The 17359-nt window shown below is 43.1% G+C and overlaps 1 protein-coding gene across 1 annotated transcript; it reads left to right on the forward strand.

The window, feature by feature from the left end:
• Nucleotides 1–1042: 1042 nt before the first annotated feature.
• LOC119292655 lies at nucleotides 1043–7353 on the forward strand (the record flags this gene model as incomplete). The annotated part of the gene is made up of 3 exons (XM_037571418.1): nucleotides 1043–1279; nucleotides 6239–6540; nucleotides 6573–7353. Coding segments are annotated over exons 1-3 (1320 nt in total), but the record flags the coding sequence as incomplete, so codon positions are not given.
• Between the last annotated feature and the right edge of the window lie 10006 nt (nucleotides 7354–17359).

Consider the following 17359-nt stretch of genomic DNA (forward strand, 5'->3'; position numbering starts at 1 on the left):
CGCCCATTGACCTCGAAGTTCACCGGAGGAGAATGACCTTCAACAAGCTTGGCAAAGACAGGGAGCACTGCAGGACGTTGATGTAATTGTGAGTTCCTGGCATCCCAAAGAAAGAGTGCCAAATCCAGAGGTCCTGTGTGGCCACTGCCTCAAGTACCACACTGCAACCGCCTTTGGCGCTTTTGTACAACCCCTGCCAAGCAAATGGACAGTTCTTCCATTTCCAATGCATGCAGTCGATGCTTCCAACCATCCCAGGAAATCATCTTGCTGCATTCTGTGTTAGGATCCGAGCAGTATCTTCCGCATTGGGTGTTCACAAGTATTGCAGTCCAAACACTGTGTGACGCCCGGATAATTAAGCTATAATAATTCCCTGCTAATGGTGTCATGTCATCACATTACTGTTGTTAATCCTCACTTGATCCAAATCATGATTCAAATTCAAACTCAAAATTTAAAGTCAAAAATTCCAATTTGCCAAACATGAAAACTAAAATGTTCAAAGTGTGGCAAATAATCTCTGGATAATTGTCATGTTGGAACCAACCTCTTTTGGGTTTCGAAAGTGCCCCTGGAAATTATTTAGTGATCCAGCAGCATTTAAAATTGGCATTTTAAATTTCTAAAAATAGTTGGCAACTACTTTCGGCCTTAAACTTTTTGCGACTCTTAGAATTAATGTGCTCGCTTTAGTTGACAAGTCTCTTTTCTATCAAAACTCTTTTAGTTTTGCAATTTAAAAAAAAGGCAAAATAAAACGAAAACTCCCCTGACTCCTCCGGGCCTCGGCCCACCCCCACCCGAGCCAGCCCACATAACCCCACCGGTCTCCTTCTCCTCCCGTTCCCGTGGTGCGGTCGCTACAGGGGCATGGTTGCCCCCGACCGCCTCACCGGCGTCATGGGCAAGAGGATAAGATCCCCCGACGCCTCGGGCTCCCCTCGTCCCTCCTACTTGGCCTGACGCTCCTTCTCATCCACTCCCCCTTTCCCTCGCTCTCTCTCTCTTCTCCCCGCGTGAAACCGCCGCTGCCGTCGCCATGGCCATGACCACCATGTTCCCCGCGCCGCGAGAAGACGCCCAAAAGGACTGCCACGGTCCACTTCGTCCATCCCGAGGACCGAATCGAGCAGGGAAGGCCCGTACACTCGCCATCGCCACCATCTTCATCTTGTACATCGACGTCGTCTTCTACCTCCGGCCACCGCGGCTCCATCGACGAATTCGTCACCTCCACTGCATCCCCGACCTCCTCGAGCTCCTCTTCCGACTCGCGGTGAGCTGCGCTACGTTTCCCCTTCCTAAACGCTTTCGATCCATAGCCATAGTCCCGTCGTCATCTTTGTTTTTCTCCAGCCAAAATGCGCCGCCGCTGTGGTGCTCCCCGCCGTGGCTACCGGCTGTCCCGGGGCCAGCTAGGCACACTGGAGTGCTCCCGTGCCCATGTAGATGCTGACTAGCCTCTAGGTTTGCTCGATCTTGTGCTATAGTTGATGAGGACATCAATACCATTGTTACACCCACAGCCCCTACTCCTACATATACTGGACCAATTACTAGAGCTCGCGCACGCCAATTAAATTATCAGGTACTTTTGTTTCTTGGTAATGATTCTAATGTTCATGAGAATATGACGCTGCCTAAATTGGATACATTTGTTTTGCTTACAAATGAAGGGCCTAGCTTGGAGAAGGATGAACATTGGAGCAAGAACAAGCATGGAGATGATGGCATGCGCAAGGGGAACAAGAACGGAGTTACAAGTGATGATTTCAGGACTTTGAAGCCACCATAATGAGTGCATGAAGCCTTGGACGAAATATACAAGATGCCACTTCATAAATTTCGTCCAGAGGCTATTCTAGGTGCCGCGTCACCTTATTATTGGGCCAGGCCCATGTAATTTCGAAATACATAAGTATAGGCTATTTTTAGAGTCCGTATGTGTGGGGAAACAAGAGATAGGGTTAGTTTCAGACCCCTCCACCAAGGGCCACAAAATTCACCCCCTCTTCCTCCATAGATACAGCCCTTAGGGCACCGTTTAGACTTTGCGTTTTGTTTAGATTAAAAGTTCGCCATAGCTGCAACTTCGCGTACTTCGTTTGTGTTCAACGACCAGACAAAGGCGTCACAGAACCCCACCTTGATCAATAAAGCTTTCTTCTTATATTCGCAATATCCAGATTGCAATCTCAGTTTCTTGCTTGTTCTTCGTCTGCTCGCAGGAAACAGACCCTCGTGGTCAGGTTGATCATGCTCCGGCGTGGTCAATAACCTCTCGGAGTTGGTTTAGCAATTGCTAAGGCGCGACGTCCTCGCACGTTCGTAGTCGGATCGTCAAAGTCGACTTTCACCAAAGCGATATCCATCATCTCACCGAAAGACGGGACACCTTTGTGATGAGGACATCAATACAATTGTTACACCCACAGCCCCTGCTGCTATACATACTGGACCAATTACTAGAGCTCGTGCACGCCAACTAAATTACCAGGTACTTTCGTTTCTTGGTAATGATTCTAATGTTCATGAGAATATGACGCTGCCTAAATTGGATACATTTGTTTTGCTTACAAATGAAGGGCCTAGCTTGGAGAAGGATGAACATTGGAGCAAGAACAAGCATGGAGATGATGGCATGCGCAAGGGGAACAAGAACGGAGTTACAAGTGATGATTTCAGGACTTTGAAGCCACCATAATGAGTGCATGAAGCCTTGGACGAAATATACAAGATGCCACTTCATAAATTTCGTCCCGAGGCTATTTTAGGTGCTGCGTCACCTTATTATTGGGCCAGGCCCATGTAATTTCAAAATACATAAGTATAGGCTATTTTTAGAGTCAGTATGTGTGGGGAAACAAGAGATAGGGTTGATTTCGGACCCCTCCACCCAGGGCCACGAAATTCCCCCCCTCTTCCTCCATATATACAGCCCTTAGGGCATCGTTTAGACTTTGGGTTTTGTTTAGATTAAAAGTTCGCAATAGCTGCAACTTCGCGTACTTCGTTTGTGTTCAACGACCAGACAAAGGCGTCACAGAACCCCACCTTGATCAATAAAGCTTTCATCTTATATTCGCAATATCCAGATTGCAATCTTAGTTTCTTGCTTGTTCTTCGTTTGCTCGCAGGAAACAGACCCTCGTGGTCAGGTTGATCGTGCTCCGGCGTGGTCAATAACCTCTCGGAGTTGGTTTAGCGATTGCTAAGGCGCGACGTCCTCGCACGTTCGTAGTCGGATCGTCAAAGTCGACTTCCACCAAAGCGATATCCATCATCTCATCGAAAGATCGGGACCCTCGCCTCTATCAAGTGGTATCAGATTTCCAGGTTGCTCGGTGAGATTTTACAGTTTTTCGTAGTTTCGATCGAGTCTGTTCTTCATACCTACAGTCCACGAAAAAGCCAAAAAAAAAATTAGGGTTAGTTCATCATATCCGAACCAATCTGAGCCTTTGCATAATCTTTTTAGGGTTTTGCTTTGTTGAATTTGCGGTTGCATCGTCGTGTCTAGTTGCTGGTCTTAGAGTCTAGTCTTTTAGAGTTTCGAGTTCTGGTCATAAGTTGTCACGCCGCCGCCGCACCATCATCATCGCCCCTACCATCTACCACCACCGCACCCAATCCGTGTCCATATACCACCACCGATCCATATCCATATACTACCACCGCTACCACCACCGCTGCCATATACCACCACCATATATCCACCACCAATCCGAGTTCCTTGCTTATTAGGTTTGTTTTCGGGATCCATCCAGATTCCGATTCGTGTTTCCTTGCCGGAGTAGGTTTTCGGGATCCATCCAGATTCCGATTCGGGTTTCCTTGCCGGGTAGCCACGCTCCGTTTAGGCCCAAAATTTTTCAAAAACGCATTTTTCGAAAAACTTTCTGGCTATCCTATTTTTAGGTGTTTCTGAGTGTTTTGAGACAGGTGCCATTATAGGAAGTTTTTTTTGACCCGTTTCCAGTTTTTGGGTCCGGGCAGTCAAAAAAAAAATTGGTCAAAAAAATTTCGTGCCCATCCTGTCAGTTTGAGCTAAGAAGAGTTTTGAGACACTCGCCATTATAGTGATTTTTCGCAAAAAAAAAAGCAGCGCAAAAAAAAAAGAGCGCAAAAAAAAAGAGCGAAAAAAAAATTCCAGAGTGTGCTTTTCCCTTGTTTACGTGCCGCGCCGTGATTTTGTTAGTGTTCTAGGCTCGCGTCTCTAGCACAGTCTAGCCTAGGACCAGCACAGTACCGTCGTTGAGCGTTTATTCAACTTTGCATCTCTGAATTGATTATTGCTGACCCTTTTTGCTACCATATTATAAGCCTTCCCAGCTCCACATACATCTACGTCGTGCGTTTGACTCTCCCTGGTAATCGCTCTATCCAAGCTTTGAGAGTTTTTGACTACAACGGTTGCCGATCACCGCCTGCTGCTGGGTAAGAACTGGTAAGAATTTGAGATTTGCTTGACGGATTTGTGACACCCACCACCACCACTTGTTCGTAGTCTGTAGGATCATATTCTTGTGTGTTTCTATTTCTGCTAACCATGCCAGGATCACAAGCCGACGAGATTGACTGGGAGAATTTATCGAACAAGGAGCTTCATGATAAGTTTCAGCAAATGATGACTGAACAGGTGCAAGATGTGCTGAACAATTTTGAAGAGGCCATGGAGAAGATCACTGGCTTTGAGAAGACGTTCGAAACAAAGCTCGATAACAAGTTTAATGAATTGCTCGCGCGTCTTCCACCACCACCACCCGCTGCAGCTAACGCACCTCTCCAACAACAACAACAACAACGACTACCTGCACGTCGCGAAGCAGACCTCCGCCGAGCAAGCCGTGTTCCTCTTGCGTTTGGCCAAACTGTTGGTGCTGCTGTTGATACTTCTGTGGCTCCTGCTGCTGATGCGGAGGAGGATGATTATGTGGGAGATTATGAGGATGAGGTTGATCAAAATCAACACTACGTGCAGCCACCTGTACCACCACCAGCAGGTCGACCTCAGGTATATATTCGTAATGGTAGGCCTGCACCACCACCTCAGGTACGAGATGATGTCCATATTCCTAAACTGAAATTGAATATTCCACCATTTGAGGGTAGATATGTTCCTGATATATATCTTACTTGGGAGTTAGAAACTGAACAACGATTTACATGTTTACAATATCCTGAGGAGAGACGAGTTGCTGCTGCTGTTTGTGCTTTCACTAGTTTTGCATGTGTATGGTGGTCTGAACATTGTAGATTGTATCCTATTCCAACTACTTGGGCTGCTTTGAAAACTGCTATGCGTACGTGTTGGGTTCCACCATATTATCAACGTGAATTGCTTCAAAAATTGCAGCGTTTAAGACAAGGAAAAAATTCTGTAGAAGAATATTATCAGGAATTACAAACTGGCATGATTAGATGTGGTATTGTTGAGGAGAATGAAGCTATGCTTGCACGTTTTCTGGGTGGATTAAATAGAGAGATTCAGACCATTCTAGACTATAAGGAGTATACTAATATCACTCGTTTATTCCATCTTGCTTGTAAAGCTGAACGTGAAGTGCAGGATCGACAAGCATTGGGGCGAACTAACTTTTCTGCAGGCCGCCCTTCATCATGGACACCACGTGCATCTTCTACTTCAACTGCACCAGCACCTCCATCCGGTGCCACCTCCAGCCGTGATACAAGAAAACAGGCACAACCACCATTATCTGCCAAGAGCGCACCTGCGGGGCCTGCACAGCGTTCTTCTTCTTCCATGGCATCAACAGGGCACACAAGTGATATTATTTGTCGTCGTTGTAAGGGAGGAGGTCATTATGCGAGGGAATGCAAATCTCCGCGTGTGATGATTGCTATCGCGGATGGTGGATATGAGTCCGCTAGTGACTATGATGAGGAGACATTGGCTCTTATTACACGTGAAGAACATGGTGGAGATGATTCTGATCATGAGACGCAATACATGGCTCCTGAAGACGCTGACAGGTATGAATGTTTAGTTGCTCAACGTGTTTTGAGTGTGCAGGTCACACAAGCTGAGCAAAATCAGAGGCACAATTTGTTCCATACCAAGGGAGTTGTGAAGGAACGTTCTGTGCGCGTCATAATAGACGGAGGTAGCTGCAACAACTTGGCTAGCATGGAGATGGTGGAGAAGCTTTCTCTCACCACAAGACCACATCCACATCCTTACTACATCCAATGGTTCAACAACAGCGGCAAGGTTAAGGTAACACGTACTGTTCGTGTGCATTTTAGTATCTCTACATATGATGATTATGTTGATTGTGATGTGGTACCTATGCAAGCATGTTCCTTATTACTTGGTAGACCATGGCAATTTGATAAAAATTCTGTACACCATGGTAGAAACAATCACTATACTCTTGTTCATAAGGATAAAAATATTACTTTGCTTCCTATGACTCCTGATTCCATTTTGAAAGATGATATTAATAGAGCTAATAAAGCACAACAGGAGAAGAATAAGAGTGAAAATCAGATTGTGGCAAAGAATTTGAGCAACAAATGAAGCCTAATAATAAACCATCTAGTGTTGCTTCTGAAATTAAATTGAAAAGTGCATGTTTATTTGCCACCAAATCTGATATTGATGAGCTAGATTTCAGCAAATCTGTTTGCTATGCTTTTGTGTGCAAAGAGGCATTATTTTCATTCGAGGACGTGCCTTCCTCTTTGCCTCCTGCTGTCACTAACATTTTGCAGGAGTTCGCTGACGTCTTTCCACAAGACGTGCCACCGGGATTACCGCCTATTCGAGGGATTGAGCATCAGATTGACTTAATTCCCGGTGCTTCACTGCCAAACCGTGCACCATACCGTACCAATCCAGAGGAGACGAAGGAGATTATGCGTCAAGTACAAGAGCTTCTCGACAAAGGTTATATACGCGAATCCCTTAGTCCTTGTGCTGTTCCTATTATTCTAGTGCCGAAAAAGGATGGTACATCACGTATGTGTGTTGATTGTAGAGGCATTAATAATATTACTATTCGTTATCGTCATCCTATTCCTAGGCTAGATGATATGCTTGATGAATTGGGTGGCTCTACAATATTCTCCAAAGTTGATTTACGTAGTGGATACCCTCAAATTCGTATGAAATTGGGAGATGAATGGAAAACAGCATTCAAAACTAAGTTTGGATTATATGAGTGGTTAGTCATGCCTTTTGGGTTAACTAATGCACCTAGTACTTTCATGAGATTAATGAACGAAGTTTTACGTGCTTTCATTGGACGATTTGTGGTAGTTTACTTTGATGACATATTGATTTATAGCAGATCTTTGGAAGAACATTTGGAACATTTACGTGCTGTTTTTATTGCTCTACGTGATGCACGTTTGTTTGGTAACCTTGGGAAGTGCACCTTTTGCACCGACCGAGTATCTTTTCTTGGCTATGTTGTTACTCCACAGGGAATTGAAGTTGATAATGCCAAGATTGAAGCTATTGAGAGTTGGCCGCAACCCAAAACGGTCACACAAGTGAGGAGTTTTCTTGGCCTCGCTGGATTCTATAGGCGTTTTGTGAGAGATTTCAGCACCATTGCTGCACCTCTCAATGAGCTTACAAAGAAAGATGTGCCTTTTCTTTGGGGTACCGCACAGGAAGAAGCCTTCACGGTATTGAAAGATAAGTTGACACATGCTCCTTTACTCCAACTTCCTGATTTTAATAAGACTTTTGAGCTTGAATGTGATGCTAGTGGAATTGGATTAGGAGGTGTGTTATTACAAGATGGCAAACCTGTTGCATACTTTTCTGAAAAATTGAGTGGGCCTAGTCTAAATTATTCTACTTATGATAAAGAATTATATGCTCTTGTTCGGACTTTAGAAACATGGCAACATTATTTATGGCCCAAAGAATTTGTTATACATTCTGATCATGAATCTTTGAAACATATTAAAAGTCAAGCTAAACTGAATCGTAGACATGCTAGATGGGTTGAATTCATTGAGACTTTCCCTTATGTCATTAAACACAAGAAGGGAAAAGAAAATGTTATTGCTGATGCATTGTCTCGTCGCTATACTATGCTTTCACAACTTGACTTCAAAATATTTGGTTTGGAGACCATCAAAGATCAATATGTGCATGATGCTGATTTTAAAGATGTAATGCAGAATTGTAAAGATGGAAGAATGTGGAACAAGTTTGTTGTTAACGATGGATTTGTGTTTCGTGCTAACAAGCTATGCATTCCAGCTAGCTCCGTTCGTCTTTTGTTGTTGCAGGAGGCGCATGGAGGAGGATTAATGGGACACTTTGGCGTGAAGAAGACGGAGGACGTACTTGCTACACATTTCTTTTGGCCAAAGATGAGACGGGATGTTGAGCGTTTTATTGCTCGCTGCACTACATGTCAAAAAGCTAAGTCACGACTCAATCCTCATGGTTTATATATGCCTTTGCCTGTACCTAGTGTTCCTTGGAAGGATATATCTATGGACTTTGTTTTAGGTTTACCTCGAACAAAGAAGGGGAGGGATAGCATATTTGTTGTCGTGGATAGATTCTCGAAAATGGCACACTTTATACCATGTCATAAAAGTGATGATGCTGTTAATGTTGCTGATTTGTTCTTTCGTGAAATTATTCGCTTGCATGGTGTGCCAAATACTATTGTTTCAGATCGTGATACTAAATTTCTTAGCCACTTTTGGAGATGTTTATGGGCTAAGTTGGGGACTAAACTGCTTTTTAGTACTACTTGTCACCCCCAAACTGATGGACAAACTGAAGTAGTCAATAGAACGTTGTCTACTATGCTTAGGGCTGTTTTGAAGAATAATAAGAAAATGTGGGAGGAATGCTTGCCTCATATTGAATTTGCTTATAATCGTTCATTGCATTCTACTACTAAGATGTGCCCTTTTGAAGTTGTGTATGGTTTTCTACCTCGTGCACCTATTGATTTGTTGCCTCTTCCATCTTCGGAGAAGGTTAATTTTGATGCTAAACAACGTGCTGAATTGATTTTAAAAATGCATGAGTTAACTAAGGAAAACATTGAGCGCATGAATGCTAAATATAAACTTGCTGGAGATAAGGGTAGAAAACATGTTGTGTTTGCACCTGGAGATCTTGTTTGGTTACATTTGCGTAAGGATAGATTTCCTGATTTGCGCAAATCAAAGTTAATGCCACGTGCTGATGGTCCCTTTAAGGTGTTAGAGAAAATAAATGATAATGCATATAAACTTGAGCTGCCTGCAGATTTTGGGGTTAGTCCCACTTTTAACATTGAAGATTTGAAGACTTATTTGGGTGAGGAAGATGAACTTCCGTCGAGGACGACTTCATTTCAAGAAGGGGAGGATGATGAGGACATCAATACAATTGTTACACCCACAGCCCCTGCTGCTATACATACTGGACCAATTACTAGAGCTCGTGCACGCCAACTAAATTACCAGGTACTTTCGTTTCTTGGTAATGATTCTAATGTTCATGAGAATATGATGCTGCCTAAATTGGATACATTTGTTTTGCTTACAAATGAAGGGCCTAGCTTGGAGAAGGATGAACATTGGAGCAAGAACAAGCATGGAGATGATGCCATGCGCAAGGGGAACAAGAACAGAGTTACAAGTGATGATTTCAGGACTTTGAAGCCACCATAATGGGTGCATGAAGCCTTGGACGAAATATACAAGATGCCACTTCATAAATTTCGTCCCGAGGCTATTTTAGGTGCTGCGTCACCTTATTATTGGGCCAGGCCCATGTAATTTCGAAATACATAAGTATAGGCTATTTTTAGAGTCCGTATGTGTGGGGAAACAAGAGATAGGGTTGATTTCGGACCCCTCCACCAAGGGCCACGAAATTCCCCCCCTCTTCCTCCATATATACAGCCCTTAGGGCATCGTTTAGACTTTGGGTTTTGTTTAGATTAAAAGTTCGCAATAGCTGCAACTTCGCGTACTTCGTTTGTGTTCAACGACCAGACAAAGGCGTCACAGAACCCCACCTTGATCAATAAAGCTTTCATCTTATATTCGCAATATCCAGATTGCAATCTTAGTTTCTTGCTTGTTCTTCGTTTGCTCGCAGGAAACAGACCCTCGTGGTCAGGTTGATCGTGCTCCGGCGTGGTCAATAACCTCTCGGAGTTGGTTTAGCGATTGCTAAGGCGCGACGTCCTCGCACGTTCGTAGTCGGATCGTCAAAGTCGACTTCCACCAAAGCGATATCCATCATCTCATCGAAAGATCGGGACCCTCGCCTCTATCACTTTGCCTCTATCAAGTGGTATCAGTTTTCAGGTTGCTCGGTGAGATTCCAGTTTTTCGTAGTCTAGATTGCATCTGTTCTTCATACCTACAGTCCTCGAAAAAGCCACAAAAAATTATGGTTAGTTCATCATATCCGAACCAATCTGAGCCTTTGCATAATCTTTTTAGGGTTTTGCTTTGCTGAATTTGCGGTTGCATCGTCGTGTCTAGTTGCTGGTCTTAGTGTCTAGTCCTTTAGAGTTTCGAGTTCTATCATAGTTTGTCACGCCGCCGCCGCACCATCTTCATCGCTGTTGGCATATACCACCACCGCTGCCATATCCCACCAACGCTACCTTCTACCACCACCGCTGCCATATACCACCACCGCTGCCATATCCCACCAACGCTGCCATATACCACCGATCCATATCCATATACCACCATTGCTATCATATACCATCACCGCTGCCATATCCTACCACCATATATCCACCACCAATCCGAGTTCTTTTTGTATTAGGTTTGTTTTCGAGATCCATCTAATTTCCGATTCGTGTTTCCTTGCCTGAGTAGGTTTCGGAAAAAAAATAAAAAAAAGAAAAAGAAAAAGAGTCTGGAGACCCCCGGGCAGTTTTTAGGCCAAAATTTTGGCGACCGAAAATATTTTTTCCCTATCCTATTTTTAGGTCCCCAGGAGTGTTTTGAGACATTCGCCATGATAGTGATTTTTTGTCGCACTTTTTCATCGCTGCTGCCCTGATTTCCGAAAAAAAATTGTCAAAAAATTTCGTGCCCATCTTGTCAGTTTGACCTGGGAAGAGTTTTGAGACACTCGCCATTATAGTGATTTTTCGCAAAAAAAAGAGTAGCGCCAAAAAAAGAGCATTTTTTTTTCAGAGTGTGCTTTTCCCTTGTTTAAGTGCAGCGCCGTGATTTTGTTAGTGTTCTAGGCTCGCGTCTCTAGCACAGTCCAGCCTAGGACCAGCAGAGTACCGTTGTTGAGCGTTTATTCAACTTTGCATCTCTGAATTGATTATTGCTGATCCTTTTGCTACCATATTATAAGCCTTCCCAGCTCCACATACATCTACGTCGTGTGTTTGACTCTCCCTGGTAATCGCTCTATCCAAGCTTTAAGAGTTTTGACTACAACGGTTGACGATCACCACCTGCTGCTGGGTAAGAACTGGTAAGAATTTCAGTTTTGCTTGACGGATTTGTGACACCCACCACCACCACTTGTTAGTAGTCTGTAGGATCATATTCTTGTGTGTTTCTATTTCTGCTAACCATGACAGGATCACAAGCCGACGAGATTGACTGGGAGAACTTAAGAACAAGGAGCTTCATGATAAGTTTCAGCAAATGATGACTGAACAGGTGAAAGATGTGCTGAACAATTTTGAAGAGGCCATGGAGAAGATCACTCGCCTTGAGAAGGCGTTCGAAACAAAGCTCGATAATAGATTTAATGAACTGCTTGCACGTCTTCCACCACTGGCTGCACCTGCCGCACCTCTGCAACAACAACAACAACAACGACTACCTCCACATCGCGAAACAGCTGATAGAGGCAAAGGTGTCCCGTCTTTCGATGAGATGATGGATATCGCTTTGGTGGAAGTCGACTTTGACGATCCGACTACGAACGTGCGAGGACGTCGCGCCTTAGCAATCGCTAAACCAACTCCGAGAGGTTATTGACCACGCCGGAGCACGATCAACCTGACCACGAGGGTCTGTTTCCTGCGAGCAAACGAAGAACAAGCAAGAAACTAAGATTGCAATCTGGATATTGCGAATATAAGATGAAAGCTTTATTGATCAAGGTGGGGTTCTGTGACGCCTTTGTCTGGTCGTTGAACACAAACGAAGTACGCGAAGTTGCAGCTATTGCGAACTTTTAATCTAAACAAAACCCAAAGTCTAAACGATGCCCTAAGGGCTGTATATATGGAGGAAGAGGGGGGGAATTTCGTGGCCCTTGGTGGAGGGGTCCGAAATCAACCCTATCTCTTGTTTCCCCACACATACGGACTCTAAAAATAGCCTATACTTATGTATTTCGAAATTACATGGGCCTGGCCCAATAATAAGGTGACGCAGCACCTAAAATAGCCTCGGGACGAAATTTATGAAGTGGCATCTTGTATATTTCATCCAAGGCTTCATGCACTCGTTATGGTGGCTTCAAAGACCTGAAATCATCACTCGTAACTCCGTTCTTGTTCCCCTTGCGCATGCCATCATCTCCTTGCTTTCTCTTGCTCCAATGTTCATCCTTCTCCAACCTAGGCCCTTCATTTGTAAGCAAAACAAATGTATCCAATTTAGGCAGCATCATGTTCTCATGAACATTAGAATCATTATCAAGAAACGAAAGTACCTGGTAATTTAGTTGGCGTGCGCGAGCTCTAGTAATTGGTCCAGTATGTATAGCAGCAGGGGTTGTGGGTGTAACAATGGTATTGATGTCCTCATCATCCTCCCCTTCTTGAAATGAAGTCGTCCTCGACGGAAGTTCATCTTCCTCACCCAAATAAGGCTTCAAATCTGCAATGTTAAAAGTGGGACTAACCCCAAAATCTGCAGGCAGCTCAAGTTTGTATGCATTATCATTTATTTTCTCTAACACCTTAAAGGGACCATCAGCACGTGGCATTAGCTTTGATTTGCACAAATCAGGAAATCTATCTTTACGCAAATGTAACCAAACAAGATCTCCAGGTGCAAACACAACATGTTTTCTACCCTTATCTCCAGCAAGTTTATATTTAGCATTCATACGCTCAATGTTTTCCTTAGTTAACGCATGCATTTTTAAAACCAATTCAGCACGTTGTTTAGCATCAAAATTAACCTTCTCCGAAGATGGAAGAGGCAACAAATCAATAGGTGCACGAGGTAGGAAACCATACACAACTTCAAAAGGGCACATCTTAGTAGTAGAATGCAATGAACGATTATAAGCAAATTCAATATGAGGCAAGCATTCCTCCCACATTTTCTTATTATTCTTCAAAATAGCCCTAAGCATAGTAGACAATGTTCTATTGACTACTTCAGTTTGTTCATCAGTTTGGGGGTGACAAGTAGTACTAAAAAGCAGTTTAGTCCCCAACTTAGCCCATAAACATCTCCAAAAGTGGCTAAGAAATTTAGTATCACGATCTGAAACAATAGTATTTGGCACACCATGCAAGCGAATAATTTCATGAAAGAACAAATCAGCAACATTAACATCATCATCGCTTTTATGACATGGTATAAAGTGTGCCATTTTCGAGAATCTATCCACGACAACAAATATGCTATCCCTCCCCTTCTTTGTTCGAGGTAAACCTAAAACAAAGTCCATAGATATATCCTCCCAAGGAACACTAGGTACAGGCAAAGGCATATATATACCATGAGGATTGAGTCGTGACTTAGCTTTTTGAGATGTAGTGCAGCGAGCAATAAAACGCTCAACATCCCGTCTCATCTTTGGCCAAAAGAAATGTGTAGCAAGTACGTCCTCCGTCTTCTTCATGACAAAGTGTCCCATTAATCCTCCTCCATGCGCCTCCTGCAACAACAAAAGACGAACAGAGCTAGCTGGAATGCATAGCTTGTTAGCACGAAACACAAATCCATCGTTAACGATGAACTTGTTCCACATTCTTCCTTCTTTACAATTCTGCATTACATCTTTAAAATCAGCATCATGCACATATTGATCTTTGATGGTCTCCAAACCAAATATTTTGGAGTCAAGTTGTGAAAGCATAGTATAGCGACGAGACAATGCATCAGCAATAACATTTTCTTTTCCCTTCTTGTTTTTAATGACATAAGGGAAAGTCTCAATGAATTCAACCCATTTAGCATGTCTACGATTCAGTTTAGCTTGACTTTTAATACGTTTCAGAGATTCATGATCAGAATGTATAACAAATTCTTTGGGCCATAAATAATGTTGCCATGTTTCTAAAGTCCGAACAAGAGCATATAATTCTTTATCATAAGTAGAATAATTCGGACTAGGCCCACTCAATTTTTCAGAAAAGTATGCAACAGGTTTGCCATCTTGTAATAACACACCTCCTAATCCAATTCCACTAGCATCACATTCAAGCTCAAAAGTCTTATTAAAATCAGGAAGTTGGAGTAAAGGAGCATGTGTCAACTTATCTTTCAATACCGTGAAGGTTTCTTCCTGTGCGGTACCCCACAGAAAAGGCACATCTTTCTTTGTAAGCTCATTGAGAGGTGCAACAATGGTGCTGAAATCTCTCACAAAACGCCTATAGAATCCAGCGAGGCCAAGAAAACTCCTCACTTGTGTGACCGTTTTGGGCTGCGGCCAACTCTCAATAGCTTCAATCTTGGCTTTATCAACTTCAATTCCCTGTGGAGTAACAACATAGCCAAGAAAAGATACTCGGTCGGTGCAAAAGGTGCACTTCCCAAGGTTACCAAACAAACGTGCATCACGTAGAGCAATAAAAACAGCACGTAAATGTTCGAAATGTTCTTCCAAAGATCTGCTATAAATCAATATGTCATCAAAGTAAACTACTACAAATCGTCCAATGAAAGCACGTAAAACTTCGTTCATTAATCTCATGAAAGTACTAGGTGCATTAGTTAACCCAAAAGGCATGACTAACCACTCATATAATCCAAACTTAGTTTTAAATGCCGTTTTCCATTCATCTCCCAATTTCATACGAATTTGATGGTATCCACTACGCAAATCAACTTTGGAGAATATTGTAGAGCCACTCAATTCATCAAGCATATCATCTAGCCTAGGAATAGGATGACGATAACGAATAGTAATATTATTAATGCCTCTATAATCAACACACATACGTGATGTACCATCCTTTTTCAGCACTAGAATAATAGGAACAACACAAGGACTAAGGGATTCGCGTATATAACCTTTGTCGAGAAGCTCTTGTACTTGACGCATAATCTCCTTCGTCTCCTTTGGATTGGTACGATATGGTGCACGGTTTGGCAGTGAAGCACCGGGAATTAAGTCAATCTGATGCTCAATCCCTCGAATAGGCGGTAATCCCGGTGGCATGTCTTGTGGAAAGACGTCAGCGAACTCCAGCAAAATGTTAGTGACAGCAGGAGGCAAAGAGGAAGGCACGTCCTCAAATGAAAATAATGCCTCTTTGCACACAAAAGCATAGCAAACAGATTTGCTGAAATCTAGCTCATCAATATCAGATTTGGTGGCAAATAAACATGCACTTTTCAATTTAATTTCAGAAGCAACACTAGATGGTTTATTATTAGGCTTCATTTGTTGCTCAAATTCTTTTGCCACAATCTGATTTTCACTCTTATTCTTCTCCTGTTTTGCTTTATTAGCTCTATTAATATCATCTTTGAAAATGGAATCAGGAGTCATAGGAAGCAAAGTAATATTTTTATCCTTATGAACAAGAGTATAGTGATTGTTTCTACCATGGTGTACAGAATTTTTATCAAATTTCCATGGTCTACAAAGTAATAAAGAACATGCTTGCATAGGTACCACATCACAATCAACATAATCAGCATATGTAGAGATACTAAAATGCACACGAACAGTACGTGTTACCTTAACCTTGCCGCTGTTGTTGAACCATTGGATGTAGTAAGGATATGGATGTGGTCTTGTGGTGAGAGAAAGCTTCTCCACCATCTCCATGCTAGCCAACTTGTTGCAGCTCCCTCCGTCTATGATGACGCGCACAGAACGTTCCTTCACAACTCCCTTGGTATGGAACAAATTGTGCCTCTGATTTTGCTCAGCTTGTGTGACCTGCACACTCAAAACACGTTGATCAACTAAACATTCATACCTGTCAGCGTCTTTAGGAGCCATGTATTGTGTCTCATGATCAGAATCATCTCCACCATGTTCTTCACGTGTAATAAGAGCCAAAGTCTCCTCATCATAGTCACTAGCGGACTCATACCCACCATCCTCGGTAGCAATCATCACACGCTGAGATTTGCATTCTCTCGCATAATGACCTCCTCCCTTACAACAACGACAAATAATATCACTTGTGTGCCTTGTTGATGCCATGGAAGAAGAAGAACTCTGTGCAGGCCCGGCAGGTGCGCTCTTGGCAGATAATGGTGGTTGTGCCTGTTTTCTTGTATCACGGCTGGAGGAGGCACCTGATTGAGGTGCTGGTGCAGTTGAAGTAGAAGATGCACGCGGTGTCCATGATGAAGGTCGGCCTGCAAAAAAGTTAGTTCGCGCCAATGCTTGTCGATCCTGCACTTCACGTTCAACTTTACAAGCAAGATGGAATAAACGAGTGATATTAGTATACTCCTTATCGTCTAGAATGGTTTGAATCTCTCTATTTAATCCACCCAGAAAACGTGCAAGCATGGCTTCATTCTCCTCAACAATACCACATCTAATCATGCCAGTATGTAATTCCTGATAATATTCTTCTACAGAATTTTTCCCTTGTCTTAAACGCTGCAATTTTTGAAGCAATTCACGTTGATAATATGGTGGAACCCAACGCGTACGCATAGCAGTTTTCAAAGCAGTCCAAGTAGTTGGAATAGGATATAATCTACAATGTTCAGACCACCATACACATGCAAAACTAGTGAAAGCACAAACAGCAGCAGCAACCCGTCTCTCCTTAGGATATTGTAAACATGTAAATCGTTGTTCAATTTCTAACTCCCAAGTAAGATATATATCAGGAACATATCTACCCTCAAATGGTGGAATATTCAATTTCAGTTTAGGAATATGGACATCATCTCGTACCTAAGGTGGTGGTGCAGGCCTATCATTGCGAATATTTGCATGTGGACGACCTGGTGAGTGTGGTGCAGGTGGTTGCACGTAGCTCTGATTTTGATCAACCTCATCCTCGTAATCTCCCACATAATCATCCTCCTCCGCATCAGTAGTAGGAGCCACAGAAGTATCAACAGCAGCACCAACAGTTTGGCCAAACGCAAGAGGGACACGGCTCGCTCGGCGGAGGTCTGTTTCATGACGTGGAGGTAGTCGTTGTTGTTGTTGTTGTTGGAGAGGTGCGTTAGGTGCAGTCGGCGGTGGTTGTGGAAAACGCGC

Source organism: Triticum dicoccoides, chromosome 4B (genome assembly GCF_002162155.2).
Source record: "Triticum dicoccoides isolate Atlit2015 ecotype Zavitan chromosome 4B, WEW_v2.0, whole genome shotgun sequence".
Lineage (NCBI taxonomy): Eukaryota > Viridiplantae > Streptophyta > Magnoliopsida > Poales > Poaceae > Triticum > Triticum dicoccoides.